The sequence below is a fragment of the Lynx canadensis genome, chromosome A2 (genome assembly GCF_007474595.2).
Source record: "Lynx canadensis isolate LIC74 chromosome A2, mLynCan4.pri.v2, whole genome shotgun sequence".
NCBI lineage: Eukaryota > Metazoa > Chordata > Mammalia > Carnivora > Felidae > Lynx > Lynx canadensis.
In genome coordinates this window covers 115,308,872-115,331,166 of record NC_044304.2, presented here as the reverse complement: position 1 = coordinate 115,331,166, position 22,295 = coordinate 115,308,872, and the positions used below count along the sequence as shown (strand labels likewise).

At 40.0% G+C, this 22,295-nt stretch overlaps 1 protein-coding gene across 1 annotated transcript in view; it reads right to left on the bottom strand.

Annotated features, from left to right (window-relative positions):
* CCDC126 (coiled-coil domain containing 126) overlaps positions 1–17,470 on the bottom strand; it is a 41,030-nt gene extending 23,560 nt beyond the window's left edge. Inside the window, exons 1-2 of the mRNA XM_030308106.1 lie at positions 17,234–17,470; positions 662–1,049 (exon numbers count right to left, since the gene is read on the bottom strand). Of these exons, the coding sequence (XP_030163966.1) occupies positions 662–899 (238 nt within the window). The 5' untranslated portion in view covers positions 900–1,049; positions 17,234–17,470. The remainder of the gene's footprint in view (positions 1–661; positions 1,050–17,233) is intronic.
* Positions 17,471–22,295: the final 4,825 nt, after the last annotated feature.

The window sequence follows — 22,295 nt, the reverse complement described above, 5'->3', positions numbered from 1 at the left end:
ATAACTAAAAAAAAACCCACTGAAATAGAGAAAATGCCCACACACTCATATACAAAGTGTTCTATCTCTTCTCTCTCTCTTAAGTCTTAAAAGCAAGTGAGACTACGGCAGGCATACAAAACTTAAAACACAGCAGGAAAAAAAACAAAACAAAACAAAAAAAAACACACCACAGCAGGAAACCAGGATGTGAACAGGTGAATGGCAATAAACCATATTGAAGATACGGGCAAATGCTGCTTCTTAGGAGTTAATAGATGTTATACAATTGACGGTCTATACTGGCACAATCAAGAAAATGTAAATATGAACTAAGTGTTATAATAGTATTACAATTATGTACAAGATTTTTTTAGAGATACATATGGAAATATCTAGCAGTGAAATGTCACAATTTCTATAATTTAACTGGTCTTCAAAAATTAGACAAAACAAATTGGTAAAATGTTAATAATTGTTAAATCTAGGCAACAGATATGTAGTATTTATCATAGTTTCTATTTGTCAGTATATCTGAAATTTTTCATAGTAAAAAGCCAAGAAAAATTTACTCTGTAAAGACCTATGCATGAAGTGATGAGTTAGATTTCCTTCCATAACTATCTTTAAATGGGAAGAAGTTGAAGAGGAGAAAACGAGGAATAGTCCATGGTTATCTTACCATATCCTGCCATAGAAGCGCCATTCTCAACATCCACTGCGTTCTTATTTTCCTCTGCTAGAGCTTTAACATATCTTTTGCTTAAATCTAGTATTTGTTCACGTAACTTGACACTGCTTTGATGTCTTGGTTGTTGAAAAGTATAGTGCAGTAACATCAATCCCCAAATGAGTCCGAATACAAGCAACAGTAAACTCAATTTCTGGGACATAGTTTTTCTTGAAATTGTAAAAATCATTTCTGATGAAGAAAACAGACTCAAATGAAGAGTGGTAACTGGATGTAAGCCACCAAACAATCCAGACTTTTGAAAGAAAAAAAAAATCTCCTCCTCTAATACTGTGTATTCTTCATCTTCAGCAAGGTTGCCTCCAACTCTCAATTAACTCTGTAAAATTGAAAAGAGAAAAGTTGATTAGTCTTAACCTATACCAGCAACAGAATAGACGATGATAGATTTAAGAGATTCTAAAAGGGGCGCCTAGGTAGCTCAGTCGGTTTAAATGTCCAACTTCGGCTCAGATCATGATCTCCCAGTTTGTGGGTTGGAGCCCTGCATCAGGCTGACAGCTCAGACAGCCTGCTTCAGATTCTGCATCTCCCTCTCTCTCTCTGCCCCTCCCCCAACTTGTACGCATGCTCTCTCACTCCCTCTCTCTCAAAAATAAACATTAAGAAAGGAAAAAGAGGGGCGCCTGGGTGGCGCAGTCGGTTAAGCGTCCGACTTCAGCCAGGTCACGATCTTGCGGTCCGTGAGTTCGAGCCCCGCGTCAGGCTCTGGGCTGATGGCTCAGAGCCTGGAGCCTGTTTCCGATTCTGTGTCTCCCTCTCTCTCTGCCTCTCCCCCTCTCTCTCTGCCCCCCCCCCGTTCATGCTCTGTCTCTCTCTGTCCCAAAAATAAATAAACGTTGAAAAAAAAAAATTAAAAAAAAAAAAAAAAAAGAAAGGAAAAAGAAAATACTCCCTTAAAAAAAAAAGGGAGATTCTATAAATCATCGTGATTTGAAACTACATCATTTCTCTGACAACTTTCTCCACCATTATGCAAGCTTTCAAGGCTTTTATCAGTTTCATTTACATTGCTCTTCAAAAATAGAAATAAATGTCCATTAATTGAAATGTCACCATGGTCACAAAATTCTCTGAATGACTTGTCATTTGTAACTAAAACTATGGACATATAATAAGATTTACAGTAGCCTATTCAAATATAAATTACCCAACTGTATAAAAGCTATTCCTCCTCCTCCTCCTCTTCCTTAAAAAAAAAAAAAAAAAAAAAAAAAAAAAAAAGGCAGATACCAAAGTGAAAGTTAGAAAATGTGGAAAGGTGAGGGGCGCCTGGGTGGCTCAGTGGGTTGAGTGTCTGACTTCAGCTCAGGTCATAATCTCGCAGTTTGTGAGTTCCAGCCCCACATCAGGCTCTGTGCTGACAGCTAAGAGCCTGGAGCCTGCTTTGGATTCTGTGTCCCACTTTCTCTGCCCCTTCCCCACTCATGCTCTGTCTCTCTCTGTCTCTCAAAGATGAATAGACGTTTAAAAAAAAAAAAGAATTAAAAAAAAGAAAAAGAAAATGAGGAAAGGTGAAACCCACAAGAATATGACAATATTTGGAAATGTCACTAGAAAATGTTACTAATGGCAAGGAGATCATCCTGAGCATCCGACCTAAGATGAAAAATAAGTTACCATTTCTAAGTTTCTACTTCTAAATTAATGCCAGGCATAATGACAAGTGCTAAAACAGGTTCGAAAATTTATCTATGTTTCCAAATCTGCAATTTTAAATTTTAAATGCTGCAAATATACTTTTATAATTTAAAGAAAAATTGAAAGGTTATCTATACTTCAATTTTTTTTTTTCAAGAGAGAAAATCCCAAGCAGACTCCACACCATCAGCGTGGAGCTCTACATGGGGCTCAAACTCACAAACTAGGAGAACGTGCCCTGACCCAAAATCAAGGGTTGGACACTTAAAGGACTGAGCCACCCAAGTGCCCTTGTACTTCAATTAAAAAAAAAAAAAAAAAAAAAGGTGACAATCATGGAATGTAGAAAGACCTGGAGAGTAATAATGTGTATGAATCACCAAAGTGTCCAGCAAAGAAAACTCTTCAATTATAGCTAATGGAATAAAATTCTTTACATAGAAATACATCTGGAGTCACAGCTTAATGAAAATAATCCTTAAGAACTTTTTTAACTTTCAGCAGTATGGGCAAATAAAACATACCTACTTTAATCCACTTAAATAGGGTCTACTCACATAGGTGAACTAATAAAATCTAGTTTGAGGGTAAGACTAGAATTCAGTAAAGGTAAACTCTGCAGAGCATTTAATTACTTTTGACAGATGTTTACTGAGCCAACACACATCTTAGGCACTATGGCTCTGCCCTAAAATCTTGCTTTCCAGCACAGATGCTTTCAAAACTTTTTTTAAATAATAAAAATAAAGAATATCTTTTAATCTTATGTAAAAAATCCAAATACAAAACTCTGTCTCTAGATGTGAGTGTGTTCAGATATGTGTAAAGAGGGGTCTTCTACCCTGGCAATCAACCTGTCCAGTTCAGAAAACTTCCACTGTTTCTTCCTCCTACCCTGCCACCCAGTCCCTGATATACGTCTAATAAATTCTGGGCCTCCAAAGTTTGCCGAACACCCATCTACTCTTGTTGAAATGTGCCCATCCTGCCAAACCTCACTACAAGCATCACTACACCACTCACTGGGCATACTAATTACTATAAGAAAGTAAAAACCGCATTAAAAATTAGAAATTGACTCCTTTTCAAATTTTCTTCTATTTCTGCCTATTTCTTTAGTTATCATACAAAGAATAAATAAATCTCTTCAGATCTTACTGAAACATCACTATTAATATCAATACTGGATTACTAAACATTGCTTAGCAAAGTCAAGTAAATGTAACCCTATGTTTTTTCTACAGAAATTTTACATTTGAGATTAGAAAGTGGAAGTTCTGGATTCCCCAGCAAAATTTTAAAAGAATATTCTTCACACGTCTATTAAATATATTATTCCTTAGAGATTTTTCTTCACTGGTTCAGATGTCTTTTTAAGTCTGATCTGTGTGCCACGTTATCTGACCTACCACCAGCAGAGGACCAAGCAGGTCCTTCCGAAGCAGTCACAATAGGGTTCTAAAGATGGCATGGTAACAAAATCAGAAAAGTGACATCACTGGAGAATTAAGAGCATAGACTCCTAGGTATTTTGGCAAATGAAGGTTAAAATGACAGCCTGGAAAGTTTCAGGTCACTATACATCTCTAAGGCCAAAACGGAAGATACCCAATCCAGAGGCAAAGAGGGTACTTCAGTTAAATAACAGCAACAGCCTTGCTACAATCACTTACTTTGTACCAGATTCTGCTTTAACTAAATTTTCACAACTCCTACACTAAGAATGTTTTCACTTAGCAGGTGAAAAAAACTGAGGCAAAGAGAAGTTAAATAATTTGTCCAAGGTCATACAACTGGATACAGATAAGATGGTAGAGACAAGATTCAAAGCTCAGGCTCTGAACCTCTGCCCCTCTTTTGCAGGAATGGCAATAAAATAGTAACAGCAGAAACTGCAGCCATGAACAACTACTGAGTTCTTATAAAGTAAATACTTCACAAGGGCTATTCCATTCATTATCTGCAATAACCTCAAAAGAAAGTTGTTATTCTCCCATTAAAGATGATTACATTAAAGCTTAGAGAGGTGGTTAACCTAAGATTTTTACACAGGCAACTCACCTTGCCTGAACTTTGGCAAGAGCTCCAAGTTCAGAATGTATACCTCCATTCGGGGTCTGTCCTTTCCTTTAAAAGAGGTCCTTAAACTCAGCCCTATTAGAACTCCTAAGTTTTACGGAACTCCAGTAAAATGACAAATCACAGGACTGTAAAAACATTAGGCAGAGAACAGGAGATTGGCAGAGGAAGGAGGGGTTGAAAGTCAAACACACGGAGTCTAATCTCTAAGAGATAAAGTCCTTCCGGTTAGGTACAAGCTGAACAATGAAAGCTGCACACCACCACGAACTTTGACTAAAGGATGAGTGGCAGTACCAACACCAGACACAGAGAGAAAACACTGATGGTGGACAAGACAGAACATTAGCTAAGTAGAATATGCCCCCAAAGTAATAAATCCCAAAGAAAAAGAAAACCTAGTCTAAACCTAGTGTTTCTCAGTGTGGCAGGCCCAAAGACAAATAAAGAGCCCCTTATTCCTCCATATTAACTGTATACCATCTGACTATTAAATTCAGAGAAGCCTACTAGGAAGGTCTTCATAGCCTTGACTCTCCTTAGAAGGTGTCTGGCTCATTACTGCCCACAACAAAATTAAAGCACACCATCTCAGAGGGAAGTCAAGAAGCTTTATAGGGACTACTATACTAAATTCTTCATATGCTTTATAACTTGCTTGTGTTTGTTACGTGTTTTTCTTTCTTTAAGTTTATTTATTTATTTGAGAGAATGAGAGTGAAGGAGAGGCAGAGGGAGAGGGAGAGAGAGAATCCCTAGCAGGCTCTGCACTGTCAGCACAGAACCCGATATGGGGCTCAAACCCAAGAACCGTGAGATCATGACCTGAGCCAAAGTCAGATGCATAACATGCATAACTGACTCGGCCACTGAAGCGCCCCTGTTACACATTTCTCTATCTTGATAAGAAGTTAAACATTTAACATAAAAAGGGTTTGTTTTTGAGAACCGCAAAGAGGTGAGAAGTTAGGAACTGTTAATCCCACTCGACACTAGGGAACTAAAGAAGGACACCAAGGAGTGTGGGAGCTACTAGGGAAAAAAGACACCCTGGAGCCTTCTCCAAGTAAAAAAGATGGCTGGGAGCCAGCTTATACCTAACAAACTGACAAATGGCTGAGTAGTTCAAAGGCACAAGAGGATTCTCTGAAACTAGCCAAGAAGGCCTGAAAGCTATTCTAAGGGTTCATTTCCATAAGTAATTCCAAGCAAGCCCAGCAGAGGTGACTAAGATTCCCAAAAGGATACAATTATGCCTTTGGTCTCTCCTCAGTATGCTATACATTAAAAGCACCTGGAGAGTTTTAAAAATATCCCCATGCCAGGTCACACCCCATACCAATTAAATTAGAATGTCTAGGAGGTGGGAACCACACATCCATTTTTGTTTTTTAAAGAGCCCTAAATTATTCCAATGTGCATCAAAGTCTGGGAACCACTCTCCAAATCTCAAGTTTCTTCATGAAGCAGCAATGAGAGCTACACTCATTGTAGCTCTCTAGGACCACTCATTGTAGGACCACTAAATTCAATGTTGCAAGTCGGTTCATCAGGTGTAACAGAGGCTGCTTACTTGGACCTACCTATAATGATCCTAAAGAGGAAGGGGTAAGGGGGAGAAAAAACAGGTATCTTTGTTGTAACCCAAGTCGCTTCTGCCAGGGCAAGCTAAGTCCTATATTTACTAGGCGAGGCAGAGGTGGACTGAAGAGAAAATAACTTCTATCAGTACCACTTTAGTCCCTATGATCAACAGGAATATACTGTTCTGTTCCCTGAAAGATATTTTTTGTGATGCCATATAGAAAGAAAAAAGCAGACAAGAAGACTTTAGTTGTTTCGCAACTAAAGGTAATTTACTTTAGTAGTTCTAAAGAGAAATTATTCTTAGACTCAATCTTCAGGAAAAGGGAAAAAAGGGAAGGGTTTAAAATCTCCTGTCTGGGCAATGTTCAAAGCTGCAAGTGACTAAGAAACTTGCATTCTGAACATCCCCTATGTTTTTCTAGGTTTCACATAAGGATCCAGCTCCTGGAAGGCCACCTAAGTCACAATGGAGGTAATTACTAGACCTAAAAGGCCTACATTGTCACTAAGAACCTATGGCTACCATCTAGCACAGCATTTATTAGAGTCCTTTCTCAACCAAAATAGTATATACTCTAAAAACTTTGAGTCCCAAATTCTAGGCCACCATATTAACTGTCTACCAATGACTAAAAAGTCAAATGTCATATTTGGCCCAAATAGTTTTTAAAGGAAAAAAAAAAAAATCATCACCTTCATCATTATTTTGACCTAAGACAGACTCAATATTTTTAGTAGTCCCAGGGGAAAGTTCTTGCCCCACTGCAGAAATTACAAAAGGCCCAAAAGCAGAAGAATGAAGGAGAGGAGACATACTTAAAACGAAATATCTGTAGAGCACTGTATATGAAGAGGGAGCAGAGTGTGGTCCAGATATCACCTCTCCAACTAGATTCCTGCAGCTCTTTCTCGAGTGGGTTCCCAGATTCCTCTCCAACCCCACTTCAGGCCACTGTCCTCAGAGCAGCCAAAATGTTCTTTTAAAAACAAGTCATGACTTGAATAGTCACAATTTGAATGGTTCTCAAAGGAGATATGCAAATGAACAATAAGCACATGGAAAGATGCCCAAATCTCTAATCACTAAGGAAATGCAAATTAAAACCACAATCAGATACCACTTCATACACATTATTAAGATTATATGAAAGGCATCAGAGTATACCACCCCAAAATATGCCACATTGGTTTAAGGATTATTTTGAAGTGAAGATGACTAAGAAACAGCAGATGCAGGAAGGGTTCCATGCCCTTCACTCCCCCTTTCTTCCTAAAAGCAAGACATGGATTTCCCACCAGAAATGTGAGAACATTCTTACCAAGGGAGACAGGGAGTTGAGGCTGAGATGAATCTGTACAAACACATCTTAAACAACCCTTGTCTTCAGTTAGTTTCCCCCATATATTTACCTTCTCACAATTTACTACTTCTAGAAGCTAAAACTCCTTTTCCTTTGTCTTGTCAGATCTCCACAATTTACGGTTCTTTGGCTAAATGATACATAAGCTCTCTCAGGCCTAACCACTTCTTTAGAGTTTTCATTTCATTTCTGTGATGCTCTCATTTGCATATGAAATAAACCTTTTCTTCCTGTTAATCTGTCTTTTGTCAGTTTAATTTGCAGAGCCCTGGATACTGAACCTAAGAAGGTAGGGTAAAAAGTTTTCTTTCCCTATAACTATTACTAAAACACACACACACACACACACACACACACACACACACAAACGTTAGTAGCTGTGGAGAAATTGGAACCCTTGTGCACTGCTAGTGGGAATGAAAAATGGTGCAGCCACTGTGGGAAACAGTGTGTCAGTTTCTCAAAAAAATTAAACACAAAATTACCATATAAGCCAGCAATACCACTTCTGGGGATAATCACAAAAGATTTGAAAGCAGGGACTCATAGATACCGGTGCACCTATGTTCACTGTAGCATTATTCAACAATAGCCAAAAGGTGGAAATAACGCAAGTATTCAAAAATGAACAAATAAACAAAAGGTGGTATATACATACAATGGAATAGTACTCAGATTTAAATGGGAATAAAATTCTGATACAAGCTTCAACATGGATGAACCTTCAAGACATCATAGGAAGGGGCATCTGGCTGGCTCAGTGCGTGGAGCATACGACTCTTGGTCATGAGTTCAAGCCCTGCATTGGGCATGGAGCCTACTTAAAAAAAATAATAATAATAAAAATTAAAAAATAAGTTAATAAACCAGACACAAAAGGACAAACATTGCATGATTTCACTTATGATAGGTACTTAGAACAGTTAGATACATAGAGACAGAAAGTAGAATGGTAGTTAACAGAGGCTGAGGGAAAGGAGGAGGGTGGATAGGAGAATGGAGAGTTATGGTTTAAAGTTTAAGGTATAGGGGCGCCTGGGTGGTTCAGTCGGTTAGCGTCAGACTTCAGCTGGGATCATGATCTTGCGGTTTGTGAGTTCGAGCCCCGCATCGGGCTCTGTGCTGTCAGTTCGGAGCCTGGAGCCTGCTTCAGATTCTGTGTCTCTCCCTCTCTCTGCCCCTCCCATGCTCGTGCTCTGTTTCTTGGTCTTTCAATAATAAATAAACATTAAAAAAATCTTTTTTAAATAAATAAAGTTTAAGGTATAGAGTTTTACTTTGGGATGATGAAAAAGTTCTGGAGATGTATAATGGTGATGGTTGCACAACACTGTGAATGCATTCGATGCCCCCAAACTGTACACCTAAAAACGGTACATTTCATGTTACATATTTTTTACCACACACACACGCACACACACACACAAAATCATATCACATCATTCCCGTTTAAAACCCCTTCAACAATTTCCCACTGCACTTAGAATAAAATTAAAACTCTTTACATCAGGCCACAAGGCCCTGCAAAATCTGACTTCTGCCCTTATCTCTTGTGTACTAATCGCACACCACTTCCACCTTGCCCACTGTGCTACAGTCACACTAGGCAAGACTAACCAAATTCTTTCTAACCTCAGGGTCTATATACAACTACTCTTCACCTGCTTGGAATGCTCTCCCAGCCAGCTTGTTCCTTTTCATCTTTCAGTATTTAGCTCAAATGTCGCCTCTTCAAAAAGTAACACTCCCACTCCTGCCCCACCTCCAGCCTCAAGGTACGCCATATGAAACTACATATTCTATCTTTAAAACCTTGAGCAAGTTATTTTATCTCCCTAGACCCTGATGTCCTCATTTATGTAATGGGGACAGCAGTAATTACCTAATATTAATAAAGATAAATGGCACCCCATACTACTCGATATACACTAACATTTATTAGAGTCAGGCACTACTGCAGCAATGCCACTAATTCTTGATAATCTGAGGAGTGTGAGTTAATACAGGAGATATTTTACTAAACCCAAATAAAACTCCTCTGATTAGCTCTCATGGCCCTCCATAATCCAGTCCCCAAAAGCAAATTTATTTCCCATTAGTCAAAAAAATATTTCCCCCAATCAAGCCACTATTCTCACTCTCATACAATAATAATAATACCTTACATTTATATGTATTTTTATTTATGAAACATGCTTCCTTATATCCTCTCACTCAGTAAGTTAGCAGCTATCAGAGAGGCTGCAGGCTTGAACAAGTTTCCACTCAGAATTTGTGGACAACATGAAATACTTCATTGATACTAGTCCCTGAAGAACTATCCAGTCCTAAAAGATGGCATAATGGCATACTGTTGGTGGCAAGAGTTCATCTTCTAAATAGCCTAAAATGAGACTAGAGTATCTGTTTAAATGCTTAGCCAGAAGGATTTCAAATCCTCATCACCTTATTGTAGTCCATGCTGATCTTTTTTCTTTTTTTAAGTAGGCTCCACAGCCAGTGTGGAGCCCAACGCAAGGCTTGAACTCAGAACCCTAAGACCTGAACTGAGATCAAAAGTCAGTCACTTAACTGACTGAGCAACCCAGGTGGCCCTAAGCTGATCTTCTTCTAACTCTCCCAGCATATTACTTTATATCAGCTGATTTTACACATCACATCTTCTCATCCAGTCATGAGCCTTGTCCCATCAATCCCAGGTTCCTAAGGACAAGAGTAACAGGTCCTCCACTGCTGCCACAACTCCCAGAGCCCAAGGAACAATCAGTAGAACTACTCTATAATTTACTTTAAGCCCATCCCTGAGACCAACCCCACCTTCTCCCAAGCAGCAATGTGACCTCCCTGCAGTGTTTTTGGTGGGTAAAGGGGCAGAAAAGATGGAAGTTTTGAGATAAAATTGAAGTATCTTCAATTATCCATTTGGGCGCTGGAAGGACTTGAGAAGAAATCTAATCCCCTGATATTTCACATGAAATAAAACCCAGGGATGTGAAGTATCTTACCTAAAATGAGACAATTAGTGGCAGAAAGTGTATTGGTCTATAACACAGGTCCTGACTTACTATTTAGGTTTTCTCTATACCACACTACTTTCTTTACCTCCACTAGGAAGGCTAGGTTTGTAAATACTGAATGAATTGTAACATTAAATGAAAGCCTGTTCTCTGTTCTCATGGCATTTAGGGCAATGATCCTAAAATTCTGAAATTTTACTTAAATCTGAAATAACTACTCATTAAATTATCAAGTAGGCACATTAAAGTTTCAAATACACCTCATTCCCATAACTCAAAGTATTACAAAGTTGCTACAAGAGGAATTTAGGAGGGGCACCTGGGTGGCTCAGTTGGTTAAACCTCTGACTCTTGATTCTGGCTCAGGTCATGATCTCATGGTTTGTGAGATGGAGCCCCGCAACAGTTAGTCTCTTTTGTCTCTGTCCCTCCCCCAACTAGTGCCATGTGTGCTCTCTCTCAAAATAAATACATAAACATTAAAAAAAAGGATTTAAGAAGTCTTAAAGCTTAGGTTTTTTTACATAAGCAAACAACAATGGAAAAATATATGAAGTAAAGCACAGATAAATATAAGGTCTTCTGGATGGAGACACCTTCACAATGACCAGCCAAGCACTGATAGGAAAAAACATTTTTCCAGAAAAAAGAATTTGGGGAAGAGGAAGCCTGCATAAAGGTGTAGGCTCAAACACAACTTTTGCTATATGAAGTTTCATTTAAAGCATGAAAGAACTGGGGTACCTGGGTAGCTCATCAGCTAGGCATCTGACTTCGGCTCAGGTCATGATCTCACGGCTCGGCTTGTGAATTTGAGCCCCTGTCGGGCTGGGCTCTGCACTGACATCTCAGAGCCTAGAGTCTGCTTAGGATTCTGTGTCTCCCTCTCTCTCTCTGCCCCTCCCCCGCTCACACTCTGTCTCTCCTTCAAAAATAAATAAACATTTTAAAAAATGTTTTTAATAAAATAAAGCATGAAAGAACTTGCTTGGTTTATTCATTCATTTGCTCCTTTATTTATTCACAACGTTTATTGAAGTACCTACTATGTGCCAGAAACTGGAGATGTGAAAGGTGAAACAAGACGGGATTCTTTTTCTTCTGGAGATTACGTTTTAGTTGGAGTGAGACAATAAACAAACACAGAAACAAGTTAAATTCAGCTTGTCACAAACTGCTATGGAGAAAATAAACAGGGTGATGTGAGGATATATGAGGAGTCTATGTGGAGTATCAGGTCAAGAAAGCCCCATTAAGGAGGTCTCATCTGAGAAAGAAGAGGAAGTAGAGTCTGGTTCCAATTTCCTTCCAACGAAAACCTTTAGAATTCTTTTCTGACCAGAATCTTGGGAGCAGGCAGTAAATTCCTTAATCTTAGCCTCCTCAGTACAAACAAATGAGAATGGGAGGGATCCTAGTCCCCAGCATGGAATGGTTTGGTTTGGAGAAATCGTCCAAAGTGAACAGAAGGAAACCCACAAGCAAAGAAAGTTCAGTGTTCTCCTTTCTTATAAGAATGGCAGTTCCAGTGTTTGGTAATATACAGTAATAGTAATAATCTGATATGGCGATCTTTGCACAAAAAAATATATCCCCATTGGCATTTTCTAACATATGAAGGGGGCAATGTGGTAAGATGGGGTACGGAATACAGTCTAGGTAGCAATCTACCAGTGTATTAAGTTACAATTGTTATTAAGCATTTTAAATACAAATTTTCAAACTCTAAAATATTCCTTGTTAAAGGGCATAAAGGTAGAAAAAGAAAAACATAGGGAAACTTTTTTCTTAGTTCTCACATTTATTACAGGCCTTGATGTCTCTACTCCAATGTACAAGATCTTTGGAGATTTGGAGATCTGTAAGTCTCCAAAGATCTGTTCAAAGTTCTATTATTCCGGGGCGCCTGGGTGGCGCAGTCGGTTAAGCGTCCGACTTCAGCCAGGTCACGATCTCGCGGTCCGTGAGTTCGAGCCCCGCGTCGGGCTCTGGGCTGATGATGGCCCAGAGCCTGGAGCCTGCTTCCGATTCTGGGTCTCCCTCTCTCTTTGCCCCTCCCCCGTTCATGCTCTGTCTCTCTCTCTGTCCCAAAAATAAATAAACGTTGAAAAAAAAAAAAAAGTTCTATTATTCCATTTACCAAATAACAAACATGTAAACAGGTAGATATTTAAGCAATTTTTTAGTGGTTTCTCCCTAGCCAGGGAACTAAAGACAAATATATTAGTCCAAATTATTGCTATGGTAAAGACAGAGGATCAATGAGTATTGAAACTATAACACTCTCATTTTAAGGAAAAGGAAAGTGAAGCATAAAGAGGACTGATGATTACCCAATGGCAAAAAAATGGGGGGAAATTAGACAAACTCTCAACCCAGGACCCCCGTGTTTTTCAAAAGCAAGGAACAAAACTCAACAGTTTGCAAATGGCGCTTCAAAAAAAAAAAAAAAAAAAGATAAAATAGAAGCCATCAAAGTAGACTGTATCCACTGCAGATTTTTGTTTTACATCAGTTTTCTTTCAGTTATATACCTATTTTTTTTTCATACACAGACACACGCATGCACGCACACACAGTTTATTTATGGAGTCTTGACATAAAAAAGATCTCTTGCTATGGGTTGCAGTCAAAAATTTTCAAAACACTTTATTTCACACTACCTGTCTTAAATACTTGCTTCTATTTCTTATATAAACACTGCAATAGCAACATTAAAAACCATTAATGGATGGTAATCCTACCTAAAAAAATCTGCCCTTCAAATACGGTTTTTGCATTTACTCAGTGCTCTTGCTTTTTGCACTCTTTATGACTAGAGCTCAAGTAACCATCAACAGCAATAGTAGCGACTAGCAAGCAGAGAACCTCTCACTCAGCTAAAGGTGCTATGAGAGGAAAAGAGAGGATAAAATAGGCAGAGAGAGAAAAAATAGGACCTGAAGTCCCTGGGTGGGGAAAAACACATATTTTGGAACAATGCTGGGAGTGTCTGACCAGAGCAAGCCACCCCCCCCCCCCCCGAACCCGCTTAACATCTCTCTTAAGAATGTAACAGACACCACCTACTCCCCCTCAGGTTTCTCTCAAGAATTTGACAAAAGACCTGGCTGAAAATAAGTAGACCATAAAACCTACGACCCACAAGGAAAGATTTGGCCACAGACCACCCCTCATACAATGGAAACAAGGCAATCAGGAATGGACAACCCAGCACCTAGAATTGTTCAGCCAATAAGGGTAGAGCTTGAGAGGATCAAGGGGGAAGAGGGTGGGGGGCGGCGACCAGAACCTTATAAAACAAGGACCCTTGCCTATTGTTGGTGGGCATTCACTTCAAATGCCCCCTCTCTGTAAGAGAGCTTTCCTACTACTCTTACTTTCTAATTTTACACTCTAATAAATTTTTGCCCGCTGCTCATTTTGTGTCCACCTCTTCTTTCTTCAAAGTGGTGAGACAATGAACCCCGGATATTTAGGTAAAAAATCCTGCAACAGTGCCACAAGAATCAGTGCCTATTAGTTTCCTAAGGAATTTACAGTTAGAGAAGCACATATTCTTTACAAAAAGACATGGTGTGTTTACCAGAACTCAGAGGTTCAGACAATTCCCTCCAAAAAAAAACTCAGAAATAAGTCCTCCATAGACTTGACCTCAGAATATAACTTTAGGGGGAAAGGCCCATTCTTAAAATATTTTTTCTACATAATATTGCCAGAGGCTAATATCTAGGGAAAAGCATTAACATAGGACACAGCCATCCACTACTAATTAGGTCTAAAATTTAAAATGAGAACTGCCTTGGGGCACCTGGCTGGCTCAGAGGAGCATGCAACTTTTGATCTTGGGATCTTGAGTTTGAGCCCCACATTGGGTGTAGACATTAGTTTAACAAAATAAATTATTTTTAAAAATAATAAAATAAAATAAAATAAAATGTGGACTGCCTTGAGAGAAGCTACACTAAAATTCCAGGTGAGATATAGAAACATATCTCAAGATACCAGATTGTTTTTAGATGGCATATTTGGGATTAAAGAGAGAAGACAATAGCTCTGAAGAGTACAAAGATAAAAGAAAATGGGTAAAGTAATTCAAGGTTAAGAAGAGCAAACGTTAGGGCAAAAGGGAAACTACTCAATCACTATGCCACAGCAAAAGTTTAATCTAAAATATATTAGGCAGTGCCATATATTTCAGTCACCTGCCCACAGCCTCAGCCAATCATGCTTTGTGCCACATGAGCCCACATCCCCTTCCACAGCTAACTAGACTACCACTGGGCACCTTTGCTTGAGGCTTTGGGGAAAAAAGAACCCCTAGGAAAACAAGGATGTTGGGAATAGAAGCAAAAAGGGAAAGAATTCACAAAAAGAAACAATGATGTTGGATCAGAATTGACAAACTAGAGTTAAAAAGAAATGGGCATAATAAGTAAACAGGCAATGAGTAAAATAAAAGATACACAGTAGAGTGGAAGAGAACTAAGCATGTCAAAAATGTAAACAACACATGGGCAGTTCATGAAAGAATGAACTCGTCAATAGAGATTCTTATTTGTGGCAGCTTTCTAGTTCCTACGTGTGTATTCCTCAAGCTGGGGCGGGGAGGTGGGGGGAAGGCAGGGAGTGGACCCTAAGACACAAATATATGACTAAAAGAGCTTATACTAATTTGTTCCATGCTAAAAAGAACATCTAAAAATCTTTTTCATTTAAAGTCTGGAATCAGAACAATTCACTATGTTAGGCATGAGGAAAACGAGGAACACAAAGGAATATAAGGTTATACAGATCGTGCCAGAGCTAGGACAAAAAATAAGGTCTCCTATTTCCTTAGTCCATTACTCTCTCGTCCTACACTGCACTAAAACCAACATAAACACTTTTTTTTTTCAAAATGAGTATTTTTGCCACATATTTTTAAATGACTCAGAAATCTGTATATACATATGTCCTGTCCCACAGTTTAAGTTTTCCCTTTACTTACTCTCTAGCTCTCTTTATCCTTATGAAGTACATTCATTAGACTTCTCCTTCTTGAATTTTTTAAAATGCATCAGTCGCTAAAGACATGACACAGAAAATTTATCAGGCCCTACTAGCTTTTCTCTCGCTATACCTGTACATTCAAAAACAGCATTCCTCAAGGCATATTACTTCACATATCACACAAAAGTGTTTGAACCCAAACTAGTACAGAACATTTTCTTTTCTTTTTTTAATGTTTATTCATTTATTTTTGAATCAGAGTGAGCAAACAGGGAAGGGGCAGAAAGCGAGAGGGAAAGACAGAATTCCGCGCAGGCTCTGCACTCGAACTCACAAACTACAGGATCATGACCTGAGCTGAAATCCAGAGTTGGCCTCTTAACCCACTGTGCCACCCAGATGCCCCAAAATAGACATTTTTGATGAAAAAAAAATCAACTAAGGACCATAAACATTTCCTTAAAGAAAAACTCATCGCCAATGTTAGTAAGTAGCAGGAGAGAACAGTGCAAGAACCAAATCTATAGAGGGACTAATGTGAAACGTTCCAAATCCCTCCTTATGAATTTTACTGCACTCATTGAAGATGTTCTGCGAAGGAAACTGCCACTTGCAAACAAAATTCCCTAAGGGGGAAAATTACTAACCAGTGGGAAAGTGTAGAGAGAGAGGTGGAAAAAAGTTGACGTAGGGTAAAGGTGGTGAAGCCCCACGTCAGGACTGCAGAACACCTAGATGCTTACCCTGCTGAGACAAACACTTAAGCTCCTCTAAAGAGTCTCCCAAAGGACACATCTGGGGGGGGGGGGGTGCGCGGGGAGGGGATGGTGAATAAGTCCTTGTATCTCCAGAGCTGATCCACAGAAAAGCAGAGTCATCAATTTCCTAAGAACATTCTCAGCCATCTTAAAACAGTGGAAATGAAGAAGACAGCGTATTGTAAAGAATACCTTACTTAGGTTTAAGGTGAACAAAGTATAAAGTGAAGAACACACAATCTAGGGTACAAATGATTAAACAAAGAAAAGCACAAAACTCATAAATCCAGAGGCCACTTCAGTGTAACTAATGCAAGTATCATATTCAAAGGACTTTTTCGTCATATGAATTAATGGCGTTGTAAGCATTATTATTTTTTTATTCCAACTTAAAGGTGTGTTTTGTTATCTCCATTTGACTGCCGAGAAACCTTTAATTAACCAAGGTCACAAAGCCAGGCAGTGACTCGATCAGGATGGAAATCCGGGTTGTCTGAGCCACTCTTAGAACCGCTTTCGAGTACAAGTCACAGTCAACACGGCAGTTTAAGTTCATCCTTACCAGTCACCCAGCTGCTGAGTTTGAAGAGGGGGTAAAAAAGGGGCATTTGACTTTCTCCCTCAAAGTAGAACACAGCTGAGCTGTCAAAAGCAGAAAAAGAAGTGAGTGCGGCTGCCCCGCGGACGCTCCATCCCTGCACCAGGTCCATCGCTCCCCCGCGCCAGTGGCCACGGGACCGAGCCCGCCCCGCTCAGATCAAGCAGCCTGAGCCCCGCTCGGTTCTGCGCCCGGGGCCGACGGGGCCACAGCTGTCAGACCCGGAGGGACAGGGACAAAGAGCCTCCACAGCCGCGGGCTACCGGCCGATCCCGAGCCTGGTCTCTGCGGACACCTGGGGCAGCGGCCCGGGTGGGGCGGGGGGTGGGGGGCTGGGGGGGGTAAGGACGGGACAAGGCGAAGGAGGAGCGGCCGCCGGGCCTGAGGGGAATACCGTAAAGGCGCGCGCCGGGCGAACGGAGACATCTCCACACACCCCCCCACCTTCTCTCTCGCCCCTTCCCCATTACCTTGCCAGTGGGCTTCTTGTCAGTGTCGCCGGCCGCCAACAGGCTCCCGAGCCGGGGCGGCGCAGCGAAAGTCGATTAGCAGGCGTCAGCTGCGTCCCGTGCTCACGAAGCAGCCTCGAGGTCGGGATGGAGAAAGGCCGAGATTGAGAATCAGGGACAAGGTGGTTCCCAGCTTGTGGAGATTCTACTCTTCTCGTCCCTCGCAGTCCGCTTCCGCTCCGCCTCCCGGCCCGTCCTGGCCCTTCCCCCACTTCGGAGACCAGCCGATTGCGGCGCGCTGTATTATGGGGGATGTAGTCCCGGAACGCGGAAGAGGCGGCACGTGCTTGTAGCCCAACTGCACCTACTCCTGGGGCAGGACGACGCCGTTGCGTGGCAACCAGAGGAAGCGGCCGGCTTCTTCTCCAGGATTGGAAGATGAGCTTACGAGAGGCAGACGCTCTGCCTTAACTCACTGCAGGAGATGAAACGAGAGTGTGGGCGTCTTAACGCCCGACCCTCCCCAGGAGACTAATGATTCCAAGGCTGTGAGCTGGAGGCAAAGGGGCTTACTAGTGATTAAAAGGGTGCTGCAGACAAGAATGCCTGTTTTTGCCCCTGAATGTTCTTGGTGGTGTAAGGCAAGAAAAACGAAAAGACTAACCATTAAATAAAAAGAAACAAATTGTTATTATTTACAGATGATGTAATTATTATGTATGTGGCAAATCCAAAAGAATCCACAGATAAATTGTTACAATTAATGAGTTAAACAGATTAATTTAAAAATCATATTTTAAAAAAATCAATATTTCTATAGTCCAAGGAAAAAGAGAATTAATTTTTTTTTTTTTTAAGATACTGCTAATAATAGAGCACCTGGGTGGCTCAGTAGTAGATTAAGCATGGGGCTCTTGATTTTGGCTCTGGTCATGATCTCATGGTGGTGAGCTCCAGCCCCACATAGAGCGTCCGTGCTGGGCGTGGAGCCTGCTTAAGAGTCTCTCTTTCCCTCTCCCCCACCTCCCACTCACTCACTCTTTCTCTCTTTTTCTCAAAAAAAAAAAAAAAAAAAAAAGATACTACTTGTAATAGTTTCAAATTAAATATCAAGCACCTAGGAATAAATCAAAGAAGTGCAAGATCTATATGAAGAAAACATTTTTAAAAAACATAGAAGAAGAGGTACTCGGCTCAGTTGGTAGAGTATGCAACTCTTGAGCTCAGCGTTGTGAGTTCCAGCCCCATGTTGGGCATGGAGTCTACTTAAAAAAAATAATAATAAAATAACATTGAAGAAGACCTAAACAAGAGATAATATGTTCATAGAAATTGCAATGCTGAAAAACGTCAAGGGATGCAATGCAACTCCCAATAGGTATTTGTGTGTGTGTGAAACTTTAGCCAGTTAAAAATTTTATGAAAGATCAAAGGCAAGCACTCATGAGGAAGAGAAGAAAGTAAAAGAGGAAGAAGAGGAAGACTTGTATTATCAGATATCAAGTTTTGTCATAAAGCCATAGTAATTAAGGCAGTGTGATATTGGATCAAGAAGAGACAAATACGCCAATGGAACAGAATAAAGAGCCCGGAAAGTCTCACCCATACATGGGAATTTATATTGTCATGGTGGTGATGCACAGCAATGCCTAAAAAATGGTTTCAATAATTGGTGCTAGGACAAATAGATCCCCATTTGGAAGAAAAACAGTGAAATGATACCCTTCACATCACATACAAAAATCAATTCCAGTTGGGGCACCTGGGTGGCTCAGTCAGTTAAGGGTCTGACTCTTGGTTTCAGCTCAAGTCATGATCTCACAATTTGTGAGTCTGAGCTCCACATCGGGCTCCACACTGACAGTGCAGAGCCTGCTTAGGATTCTCTCTCTCTCTGCCCCTCCCCTGCTTGCATGCTCTCTCTCTCTCTCTCTCAAAATAAATAAACTTAAAAAAATCGGGCACCTGGGTGGCTCAGTTGGTTGAGTGTCCAACTCTTGATTCCAGCTCAGGTCATGATCCCAGGGTCATGGGATTGAGCCCCGCATCAGGCTTCCCTCTGAGCATGTAGCCAGCTTAGGATTCTTCCTCCCTCCCTCTCTCTCTCTCTCCCCCTCTGCCTTTCTCCCCCACTTGTGCTCTCTTCTCTCTCTCTCTCAAATTAAAAAAAAAGTATATGTTGAAAAAAATCAATTCAAAAAAAAAAAATCAATTCCAGGTGGGTAATAGACATACATTTGAATGGCAAAACAACAAAGTGTTTAGAATATAAAATAGGAGCGTATATCCATGACCTCAAGAGTAGGGGACACACCTGGGGTGCCTGGCTGGCCCAGTCAGTAGAGCATGCAACTCTTGATCTTGGGGTTGTGAGGTTAAGCCCCACATTGGGGCAGAGTTTAGTTTAAAAAAAGGGGGGGGGAGCCTGGGTGGTTCAGTTGGTTAAGCATCCAACTTCGGCTCAGGTCATGATCTCACAGTGAGTTCGAGCCCCACATTGCTTCTCAGCCTTTTGGCTAAGATCAAGTGTGGAGTTCAAGCCCCACGTCAGGCTCTGTGCTGACAGCTCAGATCCTGGAACCTGCCACAGATTCTGTGTGTGTGTCTCTCTCTCTGCCTCTCCCCTGCTCGTGCTCTGTCTCTCTCTAAAAAGTAAATAAACATTAAAAATTTTTTTAAAAAATAGGAGACAGCTATTTTAAACTAATCAAAAAATACTAACTATAATAGAAAACCTGATCACTTTGACTACATTAATATTTAAGACTCAGTTTCATCAAATGACATCATTAAAGAGTTAAAAAGCAATCCTCAGAGTCTAATAAGAGATTTACAACATTATACTGTACATCTTAAACTTATACAGAGATGAATGTCAATTATATCTCAATAAAACCAAAAAAAAATTTGTAACACGTATGACCAAGAAAAGTCTTATATCCGGAATATATAAAGAACTACAATCATAAGAAAAAGATTTGAACAGGCAAATCACTAAGAAATCCAAATAATCAGTAAACATGAAAAAATATCAACTTCATATGAAAACAGGGCAATTGAAACCACAGTAAGAGAATACTACACCACCCACAAGAATGGCTAAAATTGAAAAAGACTGAAGGGACACATGGGTGGGTGGCTCAGTCAGTTGCGCATCTGACTCTTGATTTCAGTTCAAGTCATGATCTGAGGGTCATGGGATCAAGCCCCAAGTCAGACTCTACACTGAACATGGTGCTGCTTGAGATTCTCTCTCAATCTCTCTCTCTCTCTTTCCCTTTGCCTCTCTCCCCCGCTCACACTCTCTCCCTACCTCTCTAAAATAAAAAAAATAAAAAATAAAAAAGACTGAAAATGACAACTGCTGATTAGGAGTGGAGGAATGGGAATTTTCACTTCACTCTAGGGAGAGTAAATTAATAGACCAGTGTGGAAAAAGCATTTGGCCTTATCTACTAAAGTTGAACACAGGCCCATACATGAGCCAGCATGTCACTTCCAGGTATAAACTCTTAGAAAGGCATTCTCATGGGCACCAGGATGCATGCCAAAGAATGTTAATAGCAGTACTATTAGTATAGCTAAAAATGATAAACAGTCCAATGTCCTCTATCAGTAACATTATAGATAAATTGTGGTATCATTGTATAATGGAATGTAATATGACACAAAAATGAACCAACTACATGCAATGATATATACGAATCTTAAAAAATATAATGTTGGGGCGCCTGGGTGGCGCAGTCGGTTAGGCATCCGACTTCAACCAGGTCACAATCTCGCGGTCCGTGAGTTCGAGCCCCGCGTCAGGCTCTGGGCTGATGGCTCAGAGCCTGGAGCCTGTTTCCGATTCTGTGTCTCCCTCTCTCTCTGCCCCTCCCCCGTTCATGCTCTGTCTCTCTCTGTCCCAAAAATAAATAAACGTTGGAAAAAAAAAAAAATTTAAATAAAAAAAAAATATATATATATAATGTTAAAAAGAAACCACTCACAAAAGAATATATACTGTATCACTCCATTTTTATAAAGTTAAAAAATATGAATAAATAATGCATACTTAGGTGTTAAAACTGTACAGAAGAGTAAGGAAATAGTTAAGTTAATGACTGTCTCTAAGACAAAAGGAACTTTATGGAGAAGAGTTGAGACTGGGAAGAAACAATAGGTTCGAATTCTACAAATCTTCTGTTTCTTGATGTAGATAATGGTTACACTGTTGTGGGCTTTATGATAATTAGACTACATATTTCTTTTTATTATTTATGCATTTTTCCACATATGTGGTACATTTACCTATTTAAAAATAAAAGAGCGTAAATCTGGAGTCAGATTACATTCTTTCGATTCTAGGCCCTACAGCCTAATGACCCTAGGCAAGCTTCATAATTTCTCTAAGTTTCAGTTTCTCCATCTGCAAAATGGCAGTAGTAAGGGTACATCATGAGGCATTATGAGATTAAAATGAGAAAATGGGTTAATGTGTGTAAAGCAGATTGCATAGTGCTTGGCATATGGCAAGACCTCTGGAAATATTGTTATCGTGATCACGTTAAAGTATTGAAGACACTGAGACCAGTAAAATCATGAGATGGTCCCTTGTGGCAGGGGGTAGGGAGGAGAAGATAAATATACGAGCAGCCACAGTGGAATATATCTGCTATACGGACAGTTTTCTCTATATATCACTGCTGTCTAAATGGGAAAAGTGTGCATGGTAGCCTGGCATAAAGGAAAAGAGAATACAGATCATGTGCACAAAACATGGGATAATCTAGGTAGAGATTACCTCAGCTGTCCCATACAGTAGCCACTAGACATATGTGGCTTTTTAGAACTTGCCATGTGGCTAGTCTGAATTGAGATGAACTGTTAAGTATAATCTACACACCAAATTTTGAAGATTTAATACAAAAGAATGTAAAATATCTCTAATAGTTATAAAATACTGATTATATGTTAGCATGATAATATTTTGGATATATTCAGTTAAATAAAATATATTATTCAAACTAATTCACTCGCTACATTTTACTTTTCAAATAAGACTACAGGGTGCCTGGGTGGCTCAGTCGTTAAGCATCTG